Source organism: Pangasianodon hypophthalmus, chromosome 27 (genome assembly GCF_027358585.1).
Source record: "Pangasianodon hypophthalmus isolate fPanHyp1 chromosome 27, fPanHyp1.pri, whole genome shotgun sequence".
In the NCBI taxonomy this organism is placed as follows: domain Eukaryota; kingdom Metazoa; phylum Chordata; class Actinopteri; order Siluriformes; family Pangasiidae; genus Pangasianodon; species Pangasianodon hypophthalmus.
The window spans coordinates 17079138-17098884 of NC_069736.1; the positions used below are offsets into that span (position 1 = coordinate 17079138).

The window sequence follows — 19747 nt, forward strand, 5'->3', positions numbered from 1 at the left end:
GTGTATGTAACTTTAAGTTTTCCAAGATGGGAAAATCATCAGGCCTGACAGCTTTGCACTTTCCGGTTTCTTGGTAACGTGACAAGCTGCATTTTTAATGAGCAGCTGGCGAGGGAATGACTGTTTATAGCTGCTATAATGTACATGATAGCAGTATCACCATTCCACAATGTTAAATGTAACTATAAATGGATAAAAAAAAATATGCTGTGTCATTTGATAGTTAATAAAAGATTGTAACTGTTGGCTAATTGTTGTTGTATAAATGAAATAAAACACTTCAGGTCACAAGGTTAGAATGAAAATCTTTATTTAGTGTTTAGAGTGCACAGCCTCTCACAATCACAGTGCTAATGAAGTAACTGCATAACTGAAATGTTTGAATGGCAATTCAGTTCCATTGTACAAAAGAATTCAAGATGAGTTCTACAACTTTTCATTCTTTTATTAAGTTAAGATGTACTCCAAAGTGGTGTTGTGGCACTAGAGGACACCAGTGGAACCACAGAGCAAGTCAACGGCAGACCCAAGGAAGGTCCGTAGTCTTCTAAAAACAATTTTTGACCCAATCAGGGGAGACCACATCACCTGTCAGCCAATCAAAGGTTCATGTGGGAGGTGCCTTACAGCCAGTACATACAATGATGGCATTTGTGTACTCATGGATAAACCATAATATTCAAGAAGCCTCTTTTTACTTAGAAGCTTTTTTTTTCAACCTGACTTACAAACACCAGAGTGCAAACAACACAATGTGACACATCTTAATGCATGTGCAAAAGAGAACTGAAATGAAAACAATCCCTGATGATAAGTGAACAAAACACAGCTCCGGTCAGAACTAAAGTGCACAAACGTGATGGGGGGAAAAAGGACGAAATCCTAACATGATGAAGGTGGTGATGTCAAGCGATGTCAGCGGAGGCTTGTGCTTCCCGCTGCAGATGTAGTAAAGTGCATTCAGACAGCACAGTGCTCATGGTCTGTCTTGCTGTTAGAAACAGACAGAAGGATGAAAAATATAGTAGTATTTTGAATTACTCAGTTATTGAACGTAAAGTATATTACTCTAATAACTACAGTGAAGCTACAGTTCAACTTATGAAAAAAGTTCAACTTAAATCTTTAAGAACAAACTTAAATCACACATAGTTTTTGAGTAACTACTAACCAGTTTCTCTTATGGTTAGTGTTTGAATTGGAAATGGAAAACCTATATAACCTTCAAACTTGTCGAAAAGTCTTAAGCCATCTTCTGGATCTTCTTGATTAGTGATTAGTTTTGAACATAAGGTCATAGTTTTCACTTGGAGTAAACAAAGAGATACTAGCAACATTCATCTGTGTGTTTAACGTGTTGCTGCGAAGACAAATATGTAATAAAGTTGCTAAACATTTTACTGGACGACTTGGAAACCTGACAGACGCTGTTGTGATGTTTTGGCACTGATATGCAATCTAGTTTTTTTAATCCTCCAAGTGTATGTAACATCCACAGCTATGGAGAAGATTCTGCACCAAATAGAAACGCAAACCCTCTGGGGAGAAAAAAAACTTGAAATGGAGTGTTGCTTTTTTCAGTGCTGTCACAAGGGCGATATGCCAAACTGAAAAGCAAACCTTCAGCAAAAAATCAGCAGTGGGTTGCATTTTTAAGAATTAAATATTGACATTGTGACAGAGATGAATGTGTGTTGCAGTCGTGCCACACTGAAATGCAATCACTGTCCAAACACAGCCATGTGGGGGCGTGGCTATAAGCATCAAGCGTGGCTGGAAGCGTCATTTTCCAGTCCTTACCATCCATATAGAAGATCTAGAATCTACAATTTCTTATCTAAGTTTATCTCAACAGTCCTTTTCTGTGCAACATCGCCTCCTGGTGGAATGCCTGGGAGGTTTGGCATAATTCAAACGCTGGAAATGGAGATACTATCTCTCTGTGCCTGAATCAGGACCATAGTACCAAAGACATGTTCATCTAACAGTCAAAATCTTATAAGTTAGCCAACTAAATGCTATGATTGCTATGAAATTCAATCAATGAACTGGTTGAAAAACTTTGGTTCCCCTAATATTTTATATACATTGGGGTGTTTGTGCAATAATTCTTCATACTGATTGTGTTTATGCATGTACATGTATGTGTGTGTGTGTGTTTACCTCCATATTGCTGTGGATCCATGAGAGAAGGCTGTGCACATTGCTGTAGACACCCGGGCTGTTCACGCGGCCACACCCACTCCCCCAGCTCGTCACGCCATAGAGATACCAGCGGCCATCGCCCTCCTGACACACTAGAGGACCTCCACTGTCACCCTGTAGAGAGACATGGACAGAGAGAGTGAGAAAGAGAGAGAGAGAGAGAGAGAGAGAGAGGAATGGGCAAAGAGACAGACAGAATGAGAGCGAAAAGAGGAACAGAAGAAGACATAGGGACATAGGGAGAGCAAGAGGAATAGAGAGAGACACATGGAGAGATGTTTCTATAGACTTTCATGAGGAACAAAATGGTCCTCACAAAAGGTGTGTGTGTGTGTGTGTGTGTGTGTGTGTGTGTGTGTGTCACCTGACAGGCATCTCTCCCCCCATTCATATCTCCTGCACACAGCATGTCATTAGTGATGAGTCCTTTGTAGGCGTTGTCACACAAAGGTCTGTCAATGATATCTACTGCTACCTCCATGAGCTGACTGGAACCAAGGGCTGTGGACACACACAGACACACACACACACACACACACACACACAAATACATTAAGCTTGAATTTCATTCATAACTATACACATGCACAAGAGCACAATACATTAATTTACTATTGACTCTTCACTTATAGTGCATGTCTTAATACACATACACACACACATACACACACACACACACACATACTTTCTCCTTCTTGTGTTATTCCGAATCCTGTTGTCCAGCATTGTGTGTCTGCAGAAACAACTTGGTCATATGTAGGGAGACATACAGGCTGGACCGTACCTACAACAGCAGTTTGGACACACAATCAGTACACACTTTTAGTACACAGATTGTGCAATGTGTGTATGTGTGTGTATGTGTGTGTGTGACTGTACTGACCAGTGAAGTTGATGGGCTTGGTGAGTTTGAGCAGCGCGATGTCGTTGTCGTGTGTGTGCGGGTTGTAGAGCTCGTGTATAATGATGTGAGCTACGTAATGAGGTGGTGGAAGCATGTACTGTGATTCCACACCCAGGTACACACGCCAGTTAACAGGCAACTGCCAGGAAGCTGGGTTGCTGAAAGGATGGAAAAATAGAGCATCATTTCATCCATCTATTCTTCATAAGCATTTGTTCTTTTAATGGACCCTGCGTATTCATCCTTCTTTCTATTCGTCCATTAGAATTATTCAATATCACTCATTCAGTAGAATGGATCAGTCAGACTCTTCCTTATACATCTGCTCATTCCTTTATTTATTTCACGCATCCATCCATTCATCTGTCCATTCAGTCCATCCATCATTCCATCTATCTATCCATCTCTCATTCATTCTATCCATTTATCTATCCACCCATCCATCCACCATTCATTCAGTTGATATAGCCATCCATCCATCTACCATTCTTCTACCTATTCAGTCCAATCATCCCACCATCCATCCATCCATCCATCCAACCATATACTCACCCATTCATTCAATCAATCCATTCAGTTGATCGATCCATCCTTCCAAACATCCATCCATCCATTTAGTCTATCAATCATCCATCCATCCATGTATTTACCCATTCAGTCAATCCATCCACCCCTCCATCCATCCATTCAGTTGATCGATCTACCACTACTTCATACCTGGGAAAGCAGTGTGCAGCACTCACTATGAAATCCTGCGACACCACTGACCCTCCGCACACATGAGAACCTTTGAAATGCAGGCTGACCTGCCACGGCCACTGGCCTGGAGCCGCCACATTTCCTCCAATGATCCGCGAGCTGGTCTTTGGACGCCCGCAGTCTGAATGACATGAATGTTTTTAGAAATACACATACACAGAAGTGTAATAAGGCTGTAAGAGCTTTCATAACAAAACTCTCACCACTGCATCGGAGAGATGCTGTCTTTTGACCAGGACATGATGTGCTGCCAGAAACATGGGAGACGAGGCAGTTAAACATGTGTACATGCAATTAAAATGATGCGTCCTGATCTGGCTATGGTTGATGAAACAGTATTATACCACAGCGCTGTTGAATTCTGGATTCTGATATTTCAGAAGATGTTGATTAATTTTTCATTCAATTATCTCTGACAGTAGTGTTGGCTGGATTTCAATCACAGGTTTATATTAATGCACTCGTTCTAATGTGTTATCTTCTCTATAGTAAAAACCGAGGGACTTGTGTGACAGACAGACCACAAAATCGAAGACTAATAACAAACAAAGTATTAACAAAGTTTATCCTTTGCCATTTCTCAGTAACATGACAAACTGCAATTTTTTCATTTAATTAACTTCAAGACAGAGAGAAAAAGAGAAGTTTGGGAGGGAACGGCTGTTTTATAGTTGCTGTACATAAGTGATTACAGGAACTAACTTGTTTGAAAGTAATTCTAAATGGATAAATAATATGTGTCTTTTTTTAATTACTAAAAATGTAATACTTAGTAAAATGCTGTGGTATAAGAGGAATAAAACACTTTTGGGACATGCCGTTTTTGGAAAATAATCAACAAATTGATACAGTTTAGCAACTATGGCTTACTAGTTTCAGTTGTACATGTTTAGAGTCAAACTAGTTTCTACAAATTTCATCTCTATAGCTCTTACCTGACTTTAAGCTTTCCCTGTATGGTGTCTGAAGATTGAGAGCTCACAAAGAGAAATGATGTTGAGGTTGATCTTATGGCTCCGTACTGGTAACTTCTGTAGAACATCACACACACACACACACACACACACACACACACACACACACACACATACACACACAGAGATTAACGTCTGCTGCATTTTTATAGCTCCATTATTCTGCTGCTCCTAACTAACAGCTAGTAAGAATATATACTCATACTTTTAGTGTATAATGAGTGTGTAATAAACCACACATGTTAACCAATCAATTATTTAATGCTAATAATGTTTATTTCATATATGTGTACACATACGTTAATAATTACCAATAAGACTCCAGTAAGCCTTAATGTAATTAATATTTTTGCAGTGGTTAACTGGCAAAATTCCTAAGTAAAGCTTAACTGTAGGTGCCAATATTTACACCTTGAGACCTGAGTTCAGTTTATTATCATCCATCAGTAAGCTGACATTTATATCATGCAGAGTTTTTTTTTTAATTATTATTTATGCATTAAATAAACATTAGGGAATGATGCGTTATTTAGATTAGCACCATTAGAACATGTGTTAATTTTTTTTTTTATTGACGTTAATCTAGCATTTAATGATTGGTTAATGTTAACTGTGATGGTTGGTTAATGTTGTAGTAAATGGTGTTAATAGAACTTTAGGATATCATGTAAGGTCTCAAAACTATTTGTCCATTGGCCACCAGAGGGAGACACCGTCCCCAATCATGCTCAATCATTCGCTCACTCACTCACTCACACCCATAACCACCTACTGTTATGCTTTTGGGAGGAAACTAGAGAACCCAGGGGATACACACAGACGAAACATGCACAGAAACTCCACGCAGACAGTAACCCAAGCTCAGGATTGAACCAGCGACCCTGGAGCTGAGAGGCTGCAACTCCACCATGCCACCTGAAATACAATTGCCATATACATATACATAAACATATTTATATTTCACACACCCTCTGAACCCGAGCTGTTGACAGGTCTGGGTAGACAGGTTCTGATTCCAGTCAGCATAGCAGATGGGAAGGAAGCCGTTGGAGTTTGAGGTCATGACCTGCAGTTCATTTCTTTCTCCAAACCTCACTGTGAAGACAAGCACATTCACATCTTTCAGCTTTCTCGTGATAACACCTGATATTGATATGTTATGCCTCTGATTTATGGTTACAGTTTGATTGAGACTGACCGCAGATTGTCTCGTCGCTGCCCTGTTGGCAATCGTTGTGTCCATCACAGACGACGGTATTGGGTGGGCATATGTCCGACTTCCCTCTGGACATCAATGACATGCCATATCGTACTACAGAACACAGGTTATCAATATTAAAGAACAGCATGGTCTTTACCCTATATATATATAGTATGATGTAATTAAATGTTTTTATACCTCCCAACCAGACTGCAATTCCAATGAGAACTAAAATAAGGATAGAGCCTCCTGAGCCTCCATAGCAGCAAGCTTTTTTGTGCCGTGTCACCACCAGTCTGCTCTGCCTCTGGTCTGTAAAGAGGGATGGATTACATTATTGAAAAAAGAACATAATGAAATGCAGCATTTCAGCCCACTATGGAAAATGTTGAATGCTGTTCATTACTTAGGGTTATTAAGTAAGATTGGGCCATCTGTCCATTGTTTGGACATCTATCCATCCATCCATTCATCCGAACACCCACTCAATCCATCTATCCATTCAATCTACCTTTCCATTCAATTCATCCACTTATATCCATCCATCCATCCATCCACCTATTCAATCCATATGGCAATTCATGATGCATTGCTTTATGATTCACACATTTTTTTTCATTGTGCTTGTGTTCAAGGTTGTGTACAACCTGGCTGACCTTGTTGTGTGGTAGTGATAATACGTTGAGGCACATGAGGAGCAAGTACTTGAGGAAGAGGTTGGTTGATGTAGTAGGGGACAACTGGAGGGGTGCCCGGTAATGGCTGGACCCTTGTATATGGAGGAGGGGGATCACTGGGCTTCACCACCAAGTAGTACGGTGGGGGGCTCTCACCATGCTGAGGAAATTAAAAAAAAAAACTGTTTTAAACTTTATATGATGCTCTAGTAGTAGTATTTCAAACTGATACAACCTTAGTATATTTTGCCATCCAATTGGATGAGTTGGAAGAATTCTTTATATTTTACATTACAATCATCTTTTACATTCATCTGGAAGACATTTTTATCTAAAGAAAATTCAAATTCTGTTAAAAGACGCCAATATGAGTGCTGCACATATACACCAATCAGCCATAACATTAAAACCACTGACATGTGAAGTGAATAACATCAATTAATATAAATTATAGGCAGCAAGTGAACAGTCAGTCCTTGAAATTGTTGTGTCAGAAGCAGGATAAATGGGCGAGTGTAGGATCTGAGCAACTTTGACAAGGGCCAAACTGCAGTGGCTAGACGACTGGGCCAGATCATCTCCAAAAAGGCAGGTCTTGTAGTTAGTATCCACCAAAAATGGTCCAAGGAAGGACAACTGGTGAACCGGTGACAGGGTCATGGGCACCCAAAGCTCAGCGATGCGTGTGGGGAGCGAAGACTAGCCAGTCTGATCTGATCCCACAAAAGACCTACTGTAGCACAAATTGCTGAAAAAGTTAATGCACCCATTCATGGCAACAGTATTCCCTAATGGCAGTGGCCTCTTTCAGCAGGATAGTGCACCCTGCCACACTGTAAAAATTTTCAGGAATGGTTTGATGAAGAGTTCAAGGTGTTGACTTGACCTCCAAATTCCCCAGATCTCAATCTGATCGAGCATCTGTGGGATGTGCTGGACAAACAAGTCCGATCCATGGAGGTCCCATCCCTCAACTTCCAGGACTTAAAGGATCTGCTGTTAACATCTTGGTGCCAGATACCACAGCACACCTTCAGAGGTCTTGTGGAGTCCATGCCTCGACAGGTCAGAGCTGTTTTGATGGCACAACTGAGGAACTTAGGTATTCTTAAACTGAGGAACAAAGTAGTACATGGCATCACCCAGCTTATTTCTCTGAGCTCCTACAGCCTTAAACCCCTGCTCGAACTCTAAGGTCTGCCAATACTGGTCTACCGGTGCTGCCTAAGAACCTAAGATCAGACTGAAATCAGTTAGATCAGATCTGTAATGCCATAGCCCCATTCCATCCACAGAAACATTGTGACTACATTTTAAGAGTCTTAAACACATACCTTTTCACCCAACACTTTTTCCTTAGTATAAGTTTTGTGTACAAGTGATTGAAAGTCCAAAAAATTGCTTGATTTCTAAAACTTTCAAAACTTGAAACTGACTTAATTCTGAAAAAATAACTGGAAAATGCTTGGATTTTCTATTTAGCCTTACAAACTCTGGTCCATTCCAGACAGATTACAGACTTCTTGAAGATTTTAGAAAAATGTACCAAATCTGTAAAGGTATGAATGTCCATTTTTCCCCCATTATAAATAAACTAAATAACATTCCACAGAGTTCCAGTACCACTGTTGATGGAACGACTGTTTATAGCCGCTATAATGTAACTAGTTTCGGACAATCCACAACATTAGAAGTAACTATAAATGGATAAAAAGTAGAATGTGTCGTTCTTCAATGAATAAGTAAATTGTAACCATTGGCAAATTGCTATGGTACAAGAAGGATGTTGTGTTATTGGAAAATAATCAGGGTGGTAACAGTCACCTCGCTTCATCACACCACCCTGCCGTTGATTATTGTCCTCCAGCTGCAGACCATAGATTGTGAGTGTGTGAATTTGTATTCACAATCTTTCAATCTGCACCAGCCATCTCTCGTAACACAATAAACTATGATATAAGCTATGATATCACTACTGACATTGCCAGTGTGAGGTTACATGGGTCTGGTTTTGATGTGGAAATAAACAAACCGGTATTATACTGTATCACACTTGAGGTAATGTGTGTACATGTTTACAGTAACAATGCACAAAGGTGTGACTGAGTTATTTTTTGCTCACATATGCACACCCCAGTGTGATTACTAACAATAAAACAAGCCAGTATCAGACTTTTCAGACTTTTATTTCCTCTGTACCTGAGACAATGTGAAGATTCATAGCAGGTTACCATTTTCTAAGCCGGTGACACACCTCAAAATTTGATTTGATATGAGCAAACAAATTTTGCTCGCCTAACACACCTTTACACACCAGAGCTGGAGTTTACAGCTCTGTAGTAAGTACATGCTTCTACAAAAACTTAGACACAAGAAACAACAGTCAGTGACTCCAATGGATTTTTCCAAGATTAGCTAGCTATCTTTATTTTAGGACATTTCTAATATCAGCTAGCTAACTTTGGAAATTCTATATTTAATCTCTATATCTGAGGAGATGTGCTCAATCTGAAAGCCACAACCGATTTCCTTTCTTGCTAGCATGAAACACTAGCAGCCATGAATGTTTACAAGCTAGCAAAGGAAATAGTAAGAAATTCTAAGCAATCATACATGAAAGAATGACCTAATTTTAAAATAATGTCAATGAATTCTCATGTATTCTAGCCTTTAATATGTAGATGAACACTTGTGACAACGCTAGCAAGCAAGATAGCAGAGCTAACTGCTTAACTGCTATTGTTTTGGTTTGCTAAGCTAGTCACATTTATATTTTATTTGCAAAATCTTTGCACTTTTTTTTTTTTATTGTTAACAACTTTATTGTTGTTTTCCAAATGGAAACATTTTTACAAAACAATGACCCTGATGATGGGGAAAAATGAAATTGTCTTGAAACATATACATTTGTAGTCTTTTTATTTATTTTTTTATTTTTTGGTACTAACCCTGACTTTTTGTATGATGAGGGAAAATGAGAGGAAAGATTGCAACTCTCTTGTAACTCAACTTATTTTATCTTTTTTTGCCTATTAAAATAAATAGATGCATGAATCCCAAGAGTATCCTCCTAATACTGCTTATCTTTAGCTGTTTTATAAAACTCTAAGGCTTTACCTGATAGCTTTTACCTCTTCAGCAGTAACTGTGGTAAGTAGCTTTTGCTATGTTCTGTTTTTTTGACAAAGCTGTACCAGCATAACACGTCACAATATCTGCCTCTACCTGAGGGCCGTGTTGAATTACAGCACCACAAGTACAGCCTAAAAACTCCTAAACATATACATGTTTTAAAAGACACCAATAGCTTGGCATTTGTATATTTAAACCTGCATTGTACTATATTTTGAGAGATGGAAAAGGAATCTTTCTATAAAAACAGCAGTATAGAAATATTTGATTAAATTCAAATGACAGTAAATGGTTTGTCCAAAATGTGCATCCTTGTTAAAAATTCCAAAGGCTTCCTTTAGACTAGGCATTTTCATACATACGACACATTGAACCTGCAATAATAACAATAATAATAATAATAATAATAACACAATGGATTAATAAGTACTTCAGAGATGCACCTTGCATATATATATATAATTATTATTATTATTATAAGTGATATACCTCTATGTCGGCTTCTGTGTTCTCCATCAGCAAGTTTAAAAAAAAATGGAAAGGAAGACCAAATCCGATCCTGCTTCACATTAAATATTCTCTCACTTTCTCTCTCTCTCTCTCTCTCTCTCTCTCCCTTTACTGCTCTCTGCCCTCTCATTTACTTCACAGTGTCAACCATCATCATTACAACAGAGCCAATGCTTCCTTAATTATCCTGCTTTTCTCCCTCTGACATTGTCCCTCTGTCTCGTTGGACTGGTTGGACAAGCAGCGTGTGGTCACAAAGTTTGCTTTAATCTGCAAAAATCAATGAGAAGGCGTGCCCACACACATGCCTCCGCCCAGAAGCGACCTGTTTTTATTGACGGCCCACACCACCACAGTAAAACACTCAGCGAACTAATGACTAACATCTGAATATTTATTGTTAATATTACTATTTATCTGAATATTTATTATTCAGATCACTAATTAACTTGTTAAGTACATACACTACATGGGCAGTGGTGGCTGAATGGTTAATGGTTACTGCTTGGAAGGTCAGGGGTTCAAGCGCGAGCACTGTTAATCTGCTGCTGTTGGGCACTTGAGCAAGCACCTTAACCACATCTGCTCCAGGGACGCTGTATCTTGGCTGACCCTGCGCTCTGACCCCAGCTTCCTAGCAAGCTGGGATATGCGAAAACTGCATTTCACTGGCTCTGTACTTGTACTCTGCACAGTGACAATAAAGTTGATTCTAATCTAAAAATGGGCAGATTATTTAAGTTACATAAAACACACCTTGTGGTGCTATTATAGGCAAATTCTCAATGACAAGATGGTGTGAGGAAGCAGAGTTACTGTTACCACCCCAAAGTTATTTTCCTATAACAGCGCATCCTGGATTGTTCTAATTTCCTTATACTTCAGCAATTAGCCAACAATTCCAGGTACTTTCTATCCGTTTCTAGCTACATTTAATGTGGTGGAACGAACATAAATCAAGTTCTCTCACATTGTAGCAGCTATAAACAATCCCGCCATCACCAGCCTCTCTTTTTTCTCTTTTGAAGTTAATAAAACTTGTCATGTTATTTCAGAGCATAAACTTCTCTGTCCTGAAAAGGTTGGAAAAGTTGAAGTTACAGTTTTAACCTCAGACTGTTACAAAGTGCTGACACTGGAGACTCCTTCCATGTCAATTAAACATCTAAATACAGAAAACGTCACAATATGAATTATTTGACATATTTGTTAAATAACAATTTGTTTATTGTTAGATTTCGATTATGTAGAGTGTCTACTGTACAAGTCACTGTGAATGAGCTGTTACTCTGGAAACAATAAAGTATTAGAACAGTTATAGAAAATGAATCAACTCCTCCTGACCAATCAGAATCCAGAATTCAACAAGACTTCACAGACGCACTTCTTCAGACTGAAAGAAGCTGATTATGCTACATGAATGACTTTTATTACTTAGATAGGTGTGGATGAAAGTTTCCTGACATTCTGCATTGAAAAGAATTTACCTGTTGAATGTGATTAAATAAACTGCTATCAAATATTTCGAGTTCAACAGTTCAACAAAAAAAGTGCTATTGCTGCCTCGGTTTGAACAAGAAAGACAGACAGCCTCTAGCTAAAGACGAACTGCTTTTGTTTGAAACATACGTGTACACACTTGCATGCCTACCAATATTTTCCTCAGTCACATGGAACACAGAATACAGATGGGTTTCTCTGATGTTAGACCGGTTCTTTGATATCTCTCCCAACGCTCAGATGTGCCGTCAGCAAAAACATGGGGGCCGCTGTTACTTCTTCAGCTAGGCCTCATTAAAAGGGCAGTATCACCGTGTTCCTGAACAATTTTTGTTTAATATGAGAGCATGAACTCCAGGGTCATATTTACTGTCATCTTTCTCTTATCTAGTGAGGGAAGGAGTCACTGAAAGTTTGAAGTGAAGTTTTGCTTCCAGGCGAACGCATATCATCACGTCATCTTTTCTAAAAATTCTTTTAACTCCTAGTGATTTTCATATGAGTAATCGTAGCTGTGCATGTGCATTTTAATCCTGACATAAAGTCATTAATGCACACAAACACCCAGAATTTATATGTGCTGCCATCTACTGGTGTGGTAAAGACATGCACAGCTTCGTTGCTTTATTCCTTTATTCTAACATGCTATCGTTTCTATAGTAACAGCTCAATCACAGGGACTTGTACAGTGAACACTTCATGCAATAATAAAAAGATTAATAATGTGCTGTCATTTAAGTGTTTGATTGTTAATATGGTTATGTTTTCCATAAGTAGATGTATGAAAGGAGTCTCCAGTGTCAGCGTCACCAAGTGTTCCAACAGGAAAAGTCTCTTGTTTTTGTAATTTGGTCAGGGAACGACTGTTTGTAGCTGCTATAGCAGTAAATGAGAACAGGAACTTGTTTCATGGGTGTTCCACAACATTAAATGCAACTATAAATGGATAAAAAGTATAACTCTTCACATGGGGTCACAGCAAACAACCCTGTTGTTGATTATTTTCCTTTAATAGCACACTCCAAAGTGTTTTACTCTTCATTTACCACAACAATCTGCCAACAAGTACAATTTTTTATTAATTAAAGATTGACAGACTTTTATTAGTTTATATTTATATTTGATGTCCAAAAAATTGGCTTCTTCTTCATAGCCGCAATTATTTGGATACGATACACAACCATCTAAGGGGCAAAACCTTTTTATTAATAGTCTGATAAATAGATATTCGGCTTTAAAGGCCAGATCTTGGATTTGATTTGCTTTTTATTACACTTGATCTTTGCAGGTCTCCATTTTAACTGAATTAAATGCACTGGGATACTAGTATAGCTACTGGTAAGGAATCTTAAAGAAATGTAGGTCTCACTAACACCTTTTGAAAAGGTGGCTCATCTCAAATTAACCATTAGAACCAGCTTCAGTTCATCAAGTCTTATTCAGAACACCTATGGACAGGTGATGTCATACATAATCCATGCATTCTCATTGGTCAAGGGTGTCTTTCAGGAAGACATGCTGTGGTGCACATGCTCTATCCAACACACACCTATACATACTTAGATACGTGCACAGAAACTAAAACACAAAAAAAAAAAAAAAAAAAAAAAAAAAAGGTAAAGGTGAGTGTTGCAGATCTACACACTCGCCATACACACATGGGAATGAGAATGACAGAATTGCAGATGTTTCTGCATTTTAAGTGATTGGACATTTTGATGTTTCTGTAACACACACACACACACACACACACATGCAGTGTGGCCATGCCTCTGCAGTCGAGGAGGTTATCAAATTTGCAGACAGAGAGGAAGAAGAGGCTGAGGTTTGCTCTGATCATCATCTGCTGTGTGCTGCTGACGTTAGTCATCCTGGCACTGGGACTACACTACAGTAAGAATATTCACACCAAATATAATGTCAAAATATCACCTAATCCCACAGTGGTAAAGGATCAGTTGGTAATTTTGGTTATGTTCTTGTAGCTCAAGATGTTTATCAATTATACATTGTATGTATTCACTGCTTTATGTATTCAGTATGGTCCAGGATATAAGGCCATAAGTGTGTGTGGTAGTGTGTGTGCATTCACTTACCATGTATAACCCTTTTTTGTCAGGAAAAACATGAGATGCTGTTGCTATAAATGTAGCTATAAACAGATTTAAAATGCTACGACATCCTTTAACTAAAAAAACTGCAAAATAAAAAATGAAAAATAAAGTACTTCTGAATGTGCTGTTGTAAGAAAATCATCAACTTCAGGGTGGGAACAGTAACTGCACTTCAATCACGCAAATATCACTGATTATTTTCCTATAACTGTACACCTCTAACATGTTTTAGTCCTTACTTAAAGCATTGCAGAAAAGCGTTGAAATATGTCCGTTCATAGATGAAGCTAAAATGTAACGCAGTTTGTCCATCTTTCTATCTCGCTTATTTTCTCTCAGTCGTCAGACACATAAACTCAAAGCTTTACTTCTGCGCTGAGTCGCTGGTGTTCATTCCCATTGTAAATGCATGTGATGGGAAGTTCGACTGTGAAGCTGGAGAGGACGAGCTCAACTGTGTGTCCAGGCTGAGGACCAACACCACATATCCAGGTACACGCTCACACCCAAACATGGGAAAACAGGTCTAAAGAATGCACACCAGGTGTATCCAGGTGTGTGTATGTATCATACTATCTACTATCATACTATCATACATGTGTCCCTCTGTGTGTGTGTGTGTGCGTGTGTGTGTGTAGTGAGATTGATAGGTGAGAGTTTGATTTTGCAGGTTTTTGTTAACGGCGAAACATGGAGCACTGTATGTGCAGACAACTGGAGAACCCAACACACTCGATTAGCCTGCCAGCAACTGGGTTATACACAGTAAGTACACAAGCAACCACACATGCTTGTGTTATGCTAAAGATTGGCTATCCAAGTCATACAAATACACAAAATACAGGCGTGTGACTCAAATCCTATACAAAACAGAAATGAAGTACCTTCTGCTGCATGCTGCTGTTGTGTTCGTGCTATTAAGTCAGTGGACAAAAAAAAGGTCTGACATTCCTGTAATGGTAACAGACCGTCTGTCAGGTCAGAATTGGTGGGAAAATTTGTATGTATATGTTGTACGCCAGATCAGATACGTCAAAAGTCCTGACGTTCCAACTCGAGACACAAAAGAAGTCTGACTCCTTTGAGCTGGATGATGGATGAAAGTCAGCTCATAATCCTCATTGTGGAATTTGCATCTTTACCCAGTAGTCAGCAGTTGTTTAGCTAGAGAACTCATGACAGTCGGCTGCTGGCTAACGGGGGGTGTTTGCTTGAGTTTGAAACTTTCTGATGCATGAGTGTAAATTTGTGTCCTATCCTGGTTTGCCATAGGAGCCCACGGAGTATACAAGTGCCCGTGCGGAGTCTACATCCTGACCTACAGTCTGCGTTCAGTTTCGTCAATAACGAAGGCCAAGAAGCAAGTGCAAACCTTCAGAATATACTCAGTATGAGGTAAAGCAAATTTTACCTCTTACTTTAATTATCCACATTCAGAGTGTTGGTGTTAATATGGTGTGCTCTTTCAGAGATCAGTGTGTCTCCGGCTCAGTAATATCGCTGTCTTGCTCAGGTGAGTAAGTGTGTGTGGATGTGTGTGTGGATGTGTGTGTGGATGTGTGTGTGGATGTGTGTGTGGATGTGTGTGTGGATGTGTGTGTGGATGTGTGTGTGGATGTGTGTGTGGATGTGTGTGTGGATGTGTGTGTGTGTGTCAGGTTTGAAGTTAAAACTCAAACCAAGGACAGACTGTAATTTATTTAATTTATATAGTTGGAGGTGATAATCAACTCACCTGGCAATAGTCTTCCGTACACCAAGAGAAGGCCACAGTGTGTGTGTGTGTGTGTGTGTGTGTGTGTGTGTGTGTGTGTGTGTGTGTGTGTGTGTGTGTGTGCGTGCAGACTGTGGTGAGGTGGTTGGTGAAGATCGGATCGTTGGTGGTACGGATACAACAGTAGAGTCATGGCCATGGCAGGTTAGTTTGCGCTGGGACGGGCAGCATGCGTGTGGAGGATCGCTAATCTCGACACGATGGATAATCAGCGCTGCTCACTGTTTCACTGGGTGTGTATATGATACACACACACTCGCACACGGTTGTACATGTAAACTAGGATGACACTAGTGCTTCAAATATCTGTATTTGTAGAGGGATTTAATCCCAAAGTGGGTGTGGCCTACACATTATTATGGGGGGAGGTAGAAATGTCAGCAGTATCATCCTGGTTTGTGAAATCCTGGGTCTGAAAGTCCCTCAAACTGGACATTTTTTAATTCAACTTATTTTTGGCTGTACCTGCCCGTGAGATTTTCTAACAAATTTAGTCGGTTCCCAAAATAGAAAACAAGCGAGTAGCCTAATTGAAACCAGCACGACCCTGACCAGGCAGTTACTGAGGATGAATAAATGCTGTAAATGGTCTTTGTTTTAAAAAAAAAACAAAAAAAAAAAAACCTTCTGTTTGTGTGACTTTTCTGTTGCGTCCCACAGGGTCCCAGTCCCAGTCTCAACCCCAAGCCCTGTAAACCTTTCTGGCAAGCTTTCTAAAAATAATAATAATAATAATAATAATAATAATAATAAACTGTGCGCCTCCTATTCACATCTGCATTTGTATCTCTTTAGAATGATCACATTATCATTATGTTCCAATCACATGTACATACAACTGCATAGAAGTTACTGATAACTTGGTCTCAGTTACGATGTGTTCATTTTGCTCTCTTTCTCTCTCGTGTTTCAGAAGAACCAAAGAACTGAGCCAGTGGAGTGTGGTTTTAGGCCAAACCTATATAACCTCATCTGGGGCTGTGTCAGTGGAAAGCATCCTGCTAAACCAAGCTTACAAATCTGCCACACATGACTACGACATTGCCATGGTCCGACTCGCCTCTGATGTTATTCCTGGAGGTGTAGCTTCCATCACTTCATCCATCTGTTTGTAGTAGTTTCACTGGATATCGTTAATAGCTGGTTATTTTGTTTTCTGGCTCCTACATCAGTGTGTTTCATTTTCGAGAATTTCAAGAACAAATAGTAGGTAGGGGCTGGCTACAACTGATAGAAAATTGGGTAGAAATTAAAAAAAAAAAGAAGAAGATAGCTCCAGCTAAACATTTACACCAAGTTGTAAATTTGCACAAACCAATATTAACATTATTTAGCTGCCTTGTTATTCCAAATTCAAATTCTGCTTTAAAAAGGAATGTGCAAGCTTAACTATTTATTGAGTTAAAAACAACTTCCCATTTCTTCCTGCAGCCTCCATCCATCCAGTCTGCCTGCCCCCATACCAGCTGTCAATCAAAGCGGGGGACGAACTTGTTGTAACTGGATGGGGTGTATTACAAGAGAATGGTAAGTGGGTGGAGCTAAACAGACAGCTCATTTCCATATGGGAAAAAAATGATATGTTTTAGGATATATACAATCTGGGACTTTTTTTAAAACAGGCTTTTCAAATTATGTTTAAGAATACATTGTGAGGGCTAGTTAGCATTCAGCAAAGATAATTATGCTAGCTGTTCCACATTTAAGATTTATTCATTAAAACTCAGATTTTTGTTGGATATGCTCTCATGAACGGCTTTCTCATATGCAATGATGTAGAGTTGCATAATGACCTCTGTGTAAGACTGCTCCTTTATTTTCAGTTTAATCATGTGAGAATTAAAATGTAAAAATGATTTAATTAATTCTCTGAAAATGTCCTCCCTCACTGTCCATCACACTCTCAGGCCAGCTGTCAAATGTTCTGCAGAAAGCCACGGTTCCTTTGATTGACAGGTCCGTATGTTCCAATGCATCCATCTACGGTTCTGCCATCACTCCCAGAATGCTGTGCGCTGGCTTTCTGAAAGGAGGAGTAGATTCCTGTCAGGTGATAAATTCTTCTTCATACCAGAGGACTGAATTCTCTAATCTGATTGGTCAGAAGATGGTGGTGAACATGGGGAAATTCTTCAGGACAGAGGAGTGTACACTTTGTGGTAACATAGCAAGCTGTTTTTTTTTTGTTTGTTTTTTTTGTGTTGTTTTGTCTTAATTTTGAGAGGGAGAAAAAAGAGGCTAGTGAGGGAATGACTGTTTGTAGCTGCTATAACGCAAGTGATAACAGGAACTACCTTATTTAATGGACGTTCCACAACATTAAATTTAACTATAAATGGATAAAATGTATGTTTTTGGCAAATTGCTGTGGCGGAATAAAATACTTCAGGATGTGCTGCTATATGTAAATAATCAACTTAAGGGTGGTGTTACTGTTACTCATCATTGATTATTTTCCTAGAGAAGCATGACGCAGAGTGTTTTATTCCTTAAGTAGATTCTTATGTAGCCTTGTTTAGAAGTTTGTGGAGGATCTGGTAACTTGCCATAAGTAGTTATAATAATTGCCCCATGTTGGCGTCATCTCCAAGCTGGCATAATGAACACACATACAAAGACACTGATTACATTCTGAAACATAATGAATCCTTTACTGACTGGATTGGGTTTTTTCCCATCTTGCTCTCTCTGTAGGGGGATAGCGGGGGTCCGCTGGTGTTCCAGTCGTCCCGGTGGCAGTTGGTGGGTGTGGTGAGCTGGGGAGGCGGCTGTGCCCGTAAAGGCCGACCTGGAGTTTACACCGATGTCAGACAGCTACTGAACTGGATTTACAGCATCATGAATGTGAGAGTGTGTGTGTGTGTGTGTGTGTGTGTGTGTGTGTGTGAAGAAGGTCTAGTCTTCCTTAATTACATGAACTTGGTAAAATATTTACAGCAAGGTCCAAACATTATTATTATTATGTCATTTTATTAAAAGATTACATAAAAACTCTGTTCTTTTTTTTCCTGCTTGAGAAATCTTTGTATGGACTTTTTATCTATATTTGAACATCTCATATTCTTAAAAACTAACACTTCGTAATGCATAATGTCATTATCATCACAACTCTTACAGTTAACTGTTTATTATATTATTCAGGAATGATGGACACTTCATTAGTAAATTTTTAAATAATGTTCGTTTTTTTAGACCACAATGCTTCTAAATTCTCATATCTGATTGGTCAGAAGGTGTTGATTGATTTTCTATGACAGCAGCTCTGAATATAATCACACTCTCTACATAAACAGTGTGTAATTGTTGATACGGTGAAGTTTTCTGTAAGGAAATGTTTAAGCTGTAACTTTACATTTTCAGACATCTTCAGGACAGAGGAGTTTACACATGGTGGATTCTCAGTTACATGAAATTTTTTTCAATATGTGAATGTGAATATGAATATGCCTCAGATTTGAAATGAAATAACTGAAACATCACCTGCTGATTTGTGTTTTCCCTTTGCAGAAATACCCTTAAGAATCCCATGCAGTGGAAGCCTGGAGATGCATCAAGACCATTTCAGACCTAATGACGCATCAAGACCATTTCACACAGATTTTTTTTTTTTAACACAAAAATGGCTGTACCTGTATAGTTAAATCTTTGCTAACATCAGAATTATATTCTAAATTATAAATTACTGGGCCTCTGGGTACCATTTAGCATGATAGAAATGAGATCATGTTTATTGGGCCATGTGGTAGCTCTCTTTATATATTTTAAAGTAGTATTAGGCAAATTTGGGCACTTTTTTTTTTAATTGTAACTATTTTAGTGTTTGGATCGGTGTTGTATTTGATATAGAGATCAAAATTGTGCCATGCTTTGTGTTTTATCACTGTCATACTGGAAACTTATAAATAAATATCAATAAAGAGATTTAAGGAATTATATCTACATTTTCTTTTTCTTGGGTCCTGTGCAATTGGTGGGATTCAGAAAAAAATCAATTAGT

General features: G+C 38.9%; 2 protein-coding genes across 2 annotated transcripts; one reads left to right on the forward strand and one right to left on the reverse strand.

The window, feature by feature from the left end:
* Positions 1-293: 293 nt before the first annotated feature.
* On the reverse strand, positions 294-10615 carry tmprss13b (transmembrane serine protease 13b). Its single transcript, XM_026921752.3, has 13 exons — positions 10342-10615; positions 6700-6880; positions 6242-6355; positions 6041-6154; positions 5811-5937; positions 4804-4899; positions 4072-4115; positions 3827-3989; positions 3089-3267; positions 2891-2989; positions 2570-2706; positions 2164-2319; positions 294-991 (listed from the first exon to the last, which is right to left on the reverse strand). The coding sequence occupies exons 1-13, from the start codon at positions 10366-10368 to the stop codon at positions 977-979; spliced, it is 1452 nt and encodes a 483-aa protein (XP_026777553.3). The 5' UTR covers positions 10369-10615; the 3' UTR covers positions 294-976.
* A 2785-nt stretch (positions 10616-13400) lies between these two features.
* Positions 13401-19685, forward strand: tmprss4b (transmembrane serine protease 4b). The gene is made up of 12 exons (XM_026921758.3): positions 13401-13484; positions 13622-13755; positions 14316-14468; positions 14615-14741; positions 15249-15371; positions 15446-15489; positions 15821-15983; positions 16664-16830; positions 17182-17277; positions 17658-17800; positions 18445-18594; positions 19258-19685. Exons 2-12 carry the CDS (start codon positions 13629-13631, stop codon positions 19267-19269), a joined length of 1305 nt encoding a protein of 434 aa, XP_026777559.3. The 5' UTR covers positions 13401-13484; positions 13622-13628; the 3' UTR covers positions 19270-19685.
* The last annotated feature ends 62 nt before the right edge of the window (positions 19686-19747 follow it).